This window comes from Nematolebias whitei, chromosome 9 (assembly GCF_014905685.2).
Source record: "Nematolebias whitei isolate Nwh7 chromosome 9, NemWhi1, whole genome shotgun sequence".
Lineage (NCBI taxonomy): Eukaryota > Metazoa > Chordata > Actinopteri > Cyprinodontiformes > Rivulidae > Nematolebias > Nematolebias whitei.
In genome coordinates this window covers 21,223,393-21,233,877 of record NC_056506.1, presented here as the reverse complement: position 1 = coordinate 21,233,877, position 10,485 = coordinate 21,223,393, and the positions used below count along the sequence as shown (strand labels likewise).

The window sequence follows — 10,485 nt, the reverse complement described above, 5'->3', positions numbered from 1 at the left end:
ATTAATCTGTTAGCACATCAGCATCAGATTATTACAAATAAGGAGATTGTTAATCTGTTAGCACATCAGCATCATATTATCATCAGTATCAGGACTTGGAACCTGATTACAGTAAGGTGGTACGTTCTGATGGGCTGCAGCAGCTCTCTGCAGGTAACAAGCATTTAGCTTCGGATTGGTCATTTGCTGACACGCCTACTGGATTGATTGACAGGTCACGTTGTGGCTCCAACTCGTGGAAAAAAATGTAAAATTAAAAAATAAACGAGAGCTAAAAAAAAAAAAAAGTCTTTTACGACTTTATTCTCGTAATATTAACTTTATTCGATTTTATTCTTGTAATTTTATGGTTCTATTTTTTTTTTAGCGTGGCAATGTATTTTTTTTATTTTTTTTTTATCTTAGCATGGTCCTAAAGCTCTGCCGTAGCTTTAAGTAGGTCATTGCTTACAAAAATCCAGTTTAAGGATCCTACTGGCCAAACAATTCACCAGGTGGTCTAATGTTTAACCCAACACAAAAGATTAAACTCGAGAATTGACAGTTAAGGCCTTTGTTTACTCAATACTGTGAAACCATAGAGCTCTTTATTTACAAGAAACAAATATTTTGTTTCACAATGTTTTCAAATTAAATGTTTCAATCTGAAATGTAGAAGCCCGAGGAAATATACTGATTATAACTTTTAACAGTTGCTATTTAGAAAAGGGATAAGTAATATATACACAGCTTAAAAACAAATTCAGTTAAAAAAAAAAGCATCAATATTTTCTAATGCTGGATTAATTTGTTGTTATTATTTTTTCGCATTTTCTGTTCTCACCTCTTGAAAATTGTGCTGTGTGAATTTGTCAGCGATCCGGAGCAGTTCTCGACAGGAGTGTGTGTCGGCGAAAGCCCTGATGCCCAGACAGTTGGATGGATCCAGCTGTCGCTTGAGGAATTCACAGCAGGCCTCCTGGATCTCAGCCAGCTGGAGGAGGCAGGCAGCAGGGAGCAGCGTCTGGACGTTCCCCTCCTCTACAGTCACCTGCGAGGTGCAGACCCAAACTTCAGACATGTACCGTTTGTTTGTTTGTTTGGGTTTGTACTTCCAGTACTCCCAGTCTTGTAAAAGCAACTGATCCAAACACCACTTTCTTTCCTCAGTAAAACGTCATAAAGACCACTAAAAACAAAAAGTGTACACAAACTGCAAAAACTTAACTTGTGTCGAAGTCATGTGTATTATTTTGCACATGCACTGTGATGTGAGGGATATTAAACGGTCTTGTGTAATATCACTCTTACTGCAACGAGCCGTCTTGGTCAGTGAAGAACAGAAAGAACTAGTTTTATAACCTCAAGGTTTGAGTTATGATATGGTGACGTGTCTTAAGAAGCGTCCTCGACTCAGATCCACTCCTTCCTGTCTGCAGCGGACTTTCGATGACGGCTCAGACACGGATAAAACTAACTTTTACAGTTCAGGAAGTCAGAACAGGTCAGTGCTTCAGACAGGTGAAGGTGTTTGAGAAGTGTGATCTTGTCTTCTGTGAATGCTGGACTGCTCTCCAAAGCTTTGTAAATAAATCTGACGCACTACACCTTGGTCTGGTTTGGAAATCTCCTTTTGTCCACGACAGCTGCAAGTACGACACGCATTTGTTTATCTGAGAAAACAGACAAAGTGACTGAAAATGTGTCAACAATGGTAATAAACCATGTATAAGCCATTTTGGAAGGCGAGGTCCAATAATTTCAGTGTTTAGGTTCATATTTATGCTCAATGTGTTGGGTAAAGTATGCAAACAAGTTTTTAAAACAATCTAAATTTGAAGAGATGAAAACAGTGTACATTTCACCTATTTATCTTGAAAATATTACAAGGTTTAAAATATAACTTCAGCCAGCGTAAAGTAGTTCAGTCACTCAAGCTTCCACGTGGATTTTAGGCAGATTTAGATGTGGGACTGTTTTCATTTACTGTGTATCCACATTTCAGAATTCATCCAGCCATCATCTTTACCCGCTTCTTCCTTTTCGGGTCGTGGAGGTCACTGGTGACCATGTCCAGCCATCACTGTGCGAGAAGTGGGGGACACCCTGGACAGGTCTCCAGTCCATCACAGGGACACGGAGACAATCATTCATTCTCTCACTCACAACAAAGGACAATTTAGAGTTACCATCAGACTAACATGCATGTGTTTGGTCAGTGGGAGGATGAAAATATATAACGGTAATTAAACTACGGTACTGGCAAAAACATTTTTCAAACTGCACCATTGATGTAGTTCATGAAAACCTTCTTATGTTTCATTTAATAGTTTGTAACGAGTAAATTTATTGTAAGGACCTCTGCCAAAGCTCACCTGATTCACACTTTAAGGTCTGATTAAAAACTAATAATAAATAATACACACATATGTGACAAGTGTTAACAACTTAAAACCAAAAAAGAAAGATAAAAGATTAAAGATTTCACCAAGTAAAAAATAAATTAGGAATCTGAGTTGTCACATATAAAGGTCATAACTGCAATAAGGGTAAAGCATAAAAGGCAGAGAATATGGGAATCATCATGAGAATACTTTGCACCAAGTTGCATCAAATTCCTTTAAAATGTGTAAAATGAACTAAAAACTGCTAATGAACCAAAGAAAGAGACAATCTGCACCTTAACATAAATTTGTGCTTCAAAAAGACAAATGTCTTAAATAATATTTGAGAATCTATCAACATGGCTGAAGTGCATTTCTTGATGCATCTTGATCACATGGCGACATTCATACCTGTGAGGTGTAGGCAAAGTCAATGAGCAGCTCCATGGCTCTCTCGTCAATGTCCCGGATAACCACCTCAGTCTGCCTGCTCTCTGCCAGCTCTCCAGTAAACATCGCCCTGCAGAGGCCATCAGAACACGACCACAACGCTTTCAAAGCTGACCTTTCCTACACAAGATGTGCACGTGTGAATCCCAAAGGTGCCTTTTCCTACCTGAAGTAAGGGCTGCAGGCAGACAGGATGACACGATGAGCATAAATCTTCTTGGCGCCCACCACCAGCACCACATCACAAAGCTCCCGGTGTTTTCTCAGCAGGTTGATCACTTCCAGGGTTTGCCGCGGGTGTTTGTCTGACACATAAGGCATCCGTGCTGGCTGGGGGACCCCTTCAGGGAGCTTATTGGGGTCCCCCAGAGTACAGCGGCTGGTGATGTCCATTCCAGTGGCGTCCTGACGTGCACTGGTGGCCCTTCACAGTAAATACATTTACAGCGTTACAATTTGGTATCTCAACCAATTTTGCCATTTTTTAAAAAAGGCTTCGCTTTTTATTTAAAAATTTTTTCACTTTATGGTTTCACACTGTTAAATCTATTCATTTGAAACAGTGTATAAGGAAGCCGTGAAAATCAGGACTAGAAAAGCACTTTCAATTTTTGTTTGTTTTTACTTGTGGTAATACAGACCATTATTGTCATTTCTTTGGTCAAAGATGACAAAAAAACAATAATTACCACCATAACCCATTATATAAACACTTCAGCTTTGATAACTTACTTCACAGTACAGAGACCGTTCTCTTGTGCCAAAATTTGAACATATTTCTGTCAGATATTAGATGTAACACCTTACTCTAAATGCAAAAGAACAAGCTGTGAAAGTTCAGACAAATTGTCTCAGAAAGTCTATTAATATTTTTGTTGATCATTCTTAAAGGTTCCCTAAACAAAAGCAGGAAATCACGAGTCAGTTTAACCTTTAAGTAGTCAAAAACGATCAATGTAAGAGCTAACGGGCTAAATTTAAACTCCAGAACAGAGATTTGCATACAAAAGCACCGAGAACAAAAAGGCTGTACATGTTTGTCTGAAAGCAGAGGCAGAGCGGTGGGAAGGCTCAGCGGTTCAGGCTGGCACGCTGCAATGGAAGTGAAAGTCTTTGGGTTTGGCTTGGCACATCACTGCTACAGAGACTGAACTTAAATGGAAAATTACAATGGTACATATTAGTACTAAAAAAAGCAAACGCACAACAAAATGGAAAAAAAAGTTTGATTTAGTTGTGTGCAAATTCCAGTCTGGCATTTTAAAGGTAACTTTTACCTGTAAGAAACTTTAGTTTTTTAATTGCCTGACTTGGAGAAATGCACACAAGAATTCCAGTTTACCCGTTCTTAACTTGTACCACTGCATTAAACTATATTCTTAAAAAGTACGTTAGTACAGACCAGCATTTTTCTGCACAAACCCAGAATAAGTGTAAGTCTGAGACCATCAGCTGAACCATCTATAGTGGGGTCACTGTTCTGTACATGCATCTGTCAGTGTAAACGTATCCACGCTGACCCCACATCTTTTTAGAGCAGGGGACACGGGCGCAGCGTGGTGCTGGGACTCATGTTCACAAGCTCCAGCCAAAACTCCTTGACATTTAAAAAGACGTCCATTTCCACAGATGTTGTCTTCGTCGTCGTGATCAGACCTCACACTTTACTCACGTAGTTTTATACATGAATCACTTCCTAAAGGTCAAGTTTATTACAGTGTGCAAACATAAACCATCAAATTATCTTGAGCTTAAGTGCTTGAATAAATGAAAAATACATTTAGTGATCATTTAATTAGATTTTCTAGTCACTGCTGTATAACCAGGACACCTTAGCTCATCTTCCTCCATGACAGGCAGGTTGTATTACAATGCAGCCACAACACCAAACAGAGCGCTCCACTTTGACAAACTCAAGGTACGATCTGCCAGAATCTAATCAAATACAAGATATTTATAAATTAGTAGCGTCCATTGTTTTGGGAAATGAATTCACACAAATGCTGTTGTTTTAATTTTGATCTTTCTGTGCGTCGCACAACAGAAGAGATAATGTTTTGGGTCTTTCTTTGAAGGCTCCAGTAAAGTTGACGATGGATTACATACCAAGAGCCATTCTTGTTGTCAGCACAACTTTTAACTAAACTAAAAATACATTTAAAGAATAATGCTGAGAAATATTAGGAACATATTTTCTTCTCACATAAACAATGCAGTACAGTAGTCCCTCGTTTATCGCGGGGGATCCGTACCCTGAAGCCCCGCGATAAATGAAAAACGGCGAAGTCGTAATAGTAGTACACGCAGTAAACTCTAAACGCTCTAAAAGAGCACAGAACATCATGAAGTCAGCTCTCTGCAGCGGCTGCACTCTGTGGCCACGCCCACTTCTCCGCTGTAGAACAGAGATCCACAGAGGAGGGAGGAGGAGCTGCAGGAGGAAGTTCCTCCTGCAGAACTGGGCTGCACAAATGTGCAGCAGGTGCTAAATAATTTTAAATAATTGATTTTGAATAACAATTTCACGCCGATCGTGTGGCTCATCTATCAATCAGCCAATTGTGTGTCATGTCCACTCTTATTTTTGAAAAACGGCGATAGAACGAACCACGAAGTAGCGAGGGACTACTGTACATGAAGCATCTTATCATTAAACAGCTTGTTGTTTAACTTATACCTCTGTTTGCTGGGCTTTGATTTGTATTACCATGACTGAAATTTTCTTTGTGTCCTTTATAAAAAGTAAAATTAAAAAAACAATTAAACCTTTTTTTCCCCCTATTGTCGTCATCAGTCATTGATAGAACTTTAATAAGTTTATGAAGATCTTGTTCAAACTGGAAACAAATGTTTTTCCAATTCATCGTTTTCCTTTTAAAACTCATTTTTCCTCTTCAAACAGATGTCAGTCACAGTGAAAACACCTGTCTTTAGAATATAGCTGTGGTTCCACGTTGTATTTGTGTTATTCACCAACAGAAGGATCAACCCAGATTTTAACCAAAGACAGAAACAGACCAAGAGATTGAAATTACAAGTAACACAGTGGGTCAAAGGTCAGATCTCCCTCCTCAGTGAATGCTGAGTGATCTGGACTCAAAATGAAACTGGTCAACTTAGCATGGATTTGTCCACCTTACAGACAAGCTAATGTGGTAACTTAAAATAGTCTAAATGGGATCTCATTTCAGAACATTTTCACCACTATAGCAAATAGTTCTGCTGTGCTTTTAAAACGCTTTTCCTCTACTAACCTGACACCACTCGATGTGTTCGTGTAATGTCCTCATGTGCACCAATGTACTTTTTTTTTGCTGGAAAATATTTTCTATTTACTTCTTCTTATCAGGCTCCAGTGCATTTAAACCATTCTTCTTTAGAGGTGTGGCACAAGTCTGAACGCAACACCCACATTCTGTAAGTGTTTCACATTTATACCTAAATAAATACCACACCCACCTGCGCATTGGCTTTGTGTCCTTGCACTGAAGAACAATATTTGGTTAGACACTTTCAGGTTAGCCTGTGAAGACAACAAAACAAAAATTTATATTTTGTTTTCACTTCTAGCACCAGTTGTTGTTTTTTTTTTATGAGCCAACATCATAACAACTCTTTGTTCAGTTATTGCATCTTGTGTTTTAACTTTCCTGTTACCCACCAAGGGTTTTTAGTGATTTCTCTAAGCTAAACAAATTACACACAAAATATATGGACTGAAAAAGTCTGATAACCTACTCCAATAAACACGCTGAGGACAGGGCATTTTGTTAAATGATAAACTTGGGGTCATTTTGGAGATAAGAACACAAGTGGCACTGACACTCTGCAGCAGCGGTGTCAAACTCACCAAGGGGGCCAAAATTAAAACCTTTTTCAAATTAAGGGCCAATTTCACAAACTACATTAGCTCAAATCAGATACTCAACATCTTTTCTTCGCTCCTCATCCGAGGAGCTTTCTCAATTCAAAGAGCAGAGAGTGAGAGATACAGGTTATAAGGCTGAGTGAGATAAGACACACACATATGCAGATTTGACAATTCACACCTCAACACCTTAACAGTAGGGGTTTCTTAAGAATTCAAAAAGCGTTCAATACAAAAACAACTGGACTTTATTTGTAACAGAAGACAACAAATAAAGTCCAGTTGTTTTTGTACTGAATGCTTTTTGAATTCATCATGTCCTGGATGACTGAGAATCTTCAGCACGTTTCTTAAGTAGTTTTCGTACTGTTAAGGTGTTGAGATGTGAATTGTCAAATCTACATATGTATATGTGTGTCTTATGTGTGTGTGGATCTTATCTCAGTCAGCCTTATAACCTGAACCTCTCACTCTCTGAATTGAGAAAGTTCCTCGGATGAGGAGCGAAGCGTCTTCTGTTACAAATAAAGTCCAGTTGTTTTTGTATTGAACATTTTTTGAATTCATCATGTCCTGGATGACTGAGAATCTTCACCAGCAGAAGTATTTTATATTTCACATATCATCTTGGGGGCCAGATAAAATGTCAACGAGCGCCACATTTGGCCCCCGAGCCTTGAGTTTGACACATATGCTCTACAGCATTTAAAAAGAAAATGCTAGTTGTGTCCCCTATCAATGTAATCTAGTTCTAAAACATAAGTAACTGTAAAATCAGACCTGTCATATTCAAAAATACATTTAACTTTTAAAAAGGAAAAACACCTTAAATCACTGTTAAAAGCATGTTGTGGTCAATAATGCACCAAGAAACACAAAGTATTTTAATTAGCATTTTCTATGACATAGCATTTTCTGACTCTGACTATCCATTTCCATTTAAGATGCAATATAAAGGAGCTCTGAGTCACAGAACTCTGTTTCAGTAGCAACCTGTCATTGGCAAGTTGTACATAAAATATAACTTGAAACTAAATCAGATGTATTTTCTACAAACAAAACTGAACTGAAACTTTAAAGACATCAATTCAATTCAGTTTACTTATATAGCACCAAGTCACAACAGAAACATTCATATATAAAAATAAGTTAACATTATTTATCTGAGGAGCAGACTGCTTTGAATTTAACTCCATCACAGAACTCTCTCATCTTGAGCAAGCATGAAGGAGACAGTGGAAAGAAAAAACTCCTTCATGACGAAGAAACCTCCATCAGAACCATCTGCTTCAACCAGCTGGGTTTGAGAGGAACAGATACACAATGGCAGGTCAAGAATCACATATGAAGATAGAAATAATATCAAATGAAAACTATTAAATTTTAACAATTAATTTACGAAAATTAGATCAAAGTGTCCTCCAGTAGTCTAAGCCTAAACACAAGTATATTTTTTGACAAATTGTTTATTGAAACTTTGTCCTGCGTACCAGGGGAACAGGATAAAATAAAATACCCAATTTTTTGTTTACTTCAATAGAGAAACAGGAATAAAGGAGTTTTTTTTTTTTTTTTAACTGCTTTGTCTTTACTTTTGAACAAAAAAGCTAAATGCCAATATTTATAGGTTTCCCCAGTTTTACCCATCGTGGTACTTTAACTCTTTACCTTAAGAAGGATGTACTTCTTAAGTACGAAATCCAAGTTTTAAATCACACGTGACAACATTTAAACAACTCTGAAACACAATGACACAAATGTCGTTAATAATATGGAGTAAATATAAATATGGAGTCAGGAAAACCAAACACATATCATATGCTGCAAGGACAAAACTCGTGAACAGCACAAAGAGTTTGGATTTTTTTTTTTTTTAAAGCTATTTTCTGTCAGTACACCTCCATTGTCTGCCTGGTTGTTTGTGTAACATGAACTGCAGTACTTTATATTCTTCACGGACAACAGAGAAGCTTAGCTCACACCGGCTAACTGTTGTTAGCTTCTTAGGTACCTAAGCCAGCTAGTTAGCTAGCTTACGGTATGGCCAAAAATTACTTTATTTGTCTTTTATTAAACTAATTACCCTGGCAGCATGTATGTGGGCCAAATATTTACGAAAATAAAAACCAAATCAATGAGGCAACACTCGCCTCCAAAGAGTTACTTTACTTTTAACATGGGGAGGCTAGCTCTCAAGCTAGCAGCAACGTCAATTCATTCGGTAAATTCTTCTATATTCAAGACAAGTTGTTGCATCCAACAAAGTCACTTACGCGTTGTTAGAGTACACTTTCAGGGTACAGGAGATTATTTGTATTTCTAGCTCAACATCATGAAGTCGTAAAAAAAAAGATTGGATAAAGTAAAGTGCGCTAATGTTGACACAGTTCACATTGATGTGTCGTCAAACAGGCTGACAGCGGTGCGGCACCACAGCAGGCCTGCTTCGGACTGGTTTTACCTTATGTTTCCATCCCAAGATCTAGACGTCTCCCTGGTTCCTGGTGTTTACAGTTCAGCCGCTGGTAATCTGCTGCTTTTCTTCTTCGGTGATACGCGCATGCCAAGCGCCACTTCCGGGGATGTGAGATGACGTCATTTGTATGAAATGCCATTTTCGCCACTTCAATTAATAAAAAGTATTTAAGTCTTTTCAGCTAAAACATGTTGTTTCTATCTCTAGATAGATATCTTCAACTTCAAAAGATTATTTTGGCTGTAATGGAAACAATATTGTAAGTCAAAATACAGGATTAATCTCAGCTAAACTTTATTTAAAATAATAATAATAATAAACAAAAAACTGAATCAATACTTTATTGATGAAATATTTGTGAACATTTGCTTCATATAATTAGGTATGGGGTAAGGACACAATCAAAAAAATGTGAAGACCTAGAAATTTGAAAACTCTTGAACAAGTCAAATAATTTTGTGGTATGAGGAAGTCCATCCATCCATCCAGCTGTTTTCTTTACACAATGACCCCTGGCATTTTAGCTGATTTAAAGTGCCTGCGGTAACTCTGAGCTGAACTGGCCACAGCATCACAGATGCAGGCGAGGAGGAACCATGCCTGCCTCGGCACAATAAAAAGTTATGTTTAGAAGTAGGTAAATAAAGAATTGCATGGAATATGAGTCATACACATTCAATTTCTTTTCATTTCTTACACATATTTTTGATCGTGTCCTTACAGCATGCCTGTATGGGACGGCCTTATCAGCATGATGTCCAGAGACATGTCAAATGTACCTTTACTGCAGCTGAAACAGTCTGTTGATGTGCAGCAACTTGTTTTTTGACAACAAATCTTTAATAAATATGTCTCTAAGTTATATAAAGTCTCTGAGTGCCTTTGTGCCACTTCACTCCCACCTATATGTCTGGCCATTTATCCTTTACTTCTGCAGGTGTGCACTGCTCTCACAATACCCACTTCACACACAAACACACATACTCCAAATGATGACAAAAATGCCAAAAGACAGTGTACTAGATGTTTAAAGCCCTGCTACCTTGTTTAGAATTGTCAATGACACATATTCCATATTCTTTATTTACCTACATCTAAACATAATCTTTTTTATCATGCTGAGAGAAGAATCACGCATGAAGAACATATTTGTTTCTGTTTGTGGAGGGCACTTAAACATCACCTGTACACTTGTCAAATTCTATCATATTTGTTTACCCACACAGACTATATATTTTTTCTTCATTTCCCCTTTATTTAACCAGACATAAACACTAGGAACAAATTCTTATTTACAGTGCTGGCCTGGCAAGCACCAACAGGTACTT

The 10,485-nt window shown here is 37.8% G+C and overlaps 1 protein-coding gene across 1 annotated transcript in view; it reads right to left on the bottom strand.

Annotated features, from left to right (window-relative positions):
* Window positions 1-9,213, bottom strand: part of klhl20 (kelch-like family member 20) — an 18,257-nt gene extending 9,044 nt beyond the window's left edge. Inside the window, exons 1-5 of the mRNA XM_037681553.1 lie at window positions 9,143-9,213; window positions 6,273-6,336; window positions 2,980-3,237; window positions 2,775-2,883; window positions 824-1,030 (exon numbers count right to left, since the gene is read on the bottom strand). Coding sequence (XP_037537481.1) covers window positions 824-1,030; window positions 2,775-2,883; window positions 2,980-3,237; window positions 6,273-6,280 — 582 coding nt within the window. The 5' untranslated portion in view covers window positions 6,281-6,336; window positions 9,143-9,213. The remainder of the gene's footprint in view (window positions 1-823; window positions 1,031-2,774; window positions 2,884-2,979; window positions 3,238-6,272; window positions 6,337-9,142) is intronic.
* Window positions 9,214-10,485: the final 1,272 nt, after the last annotated feature.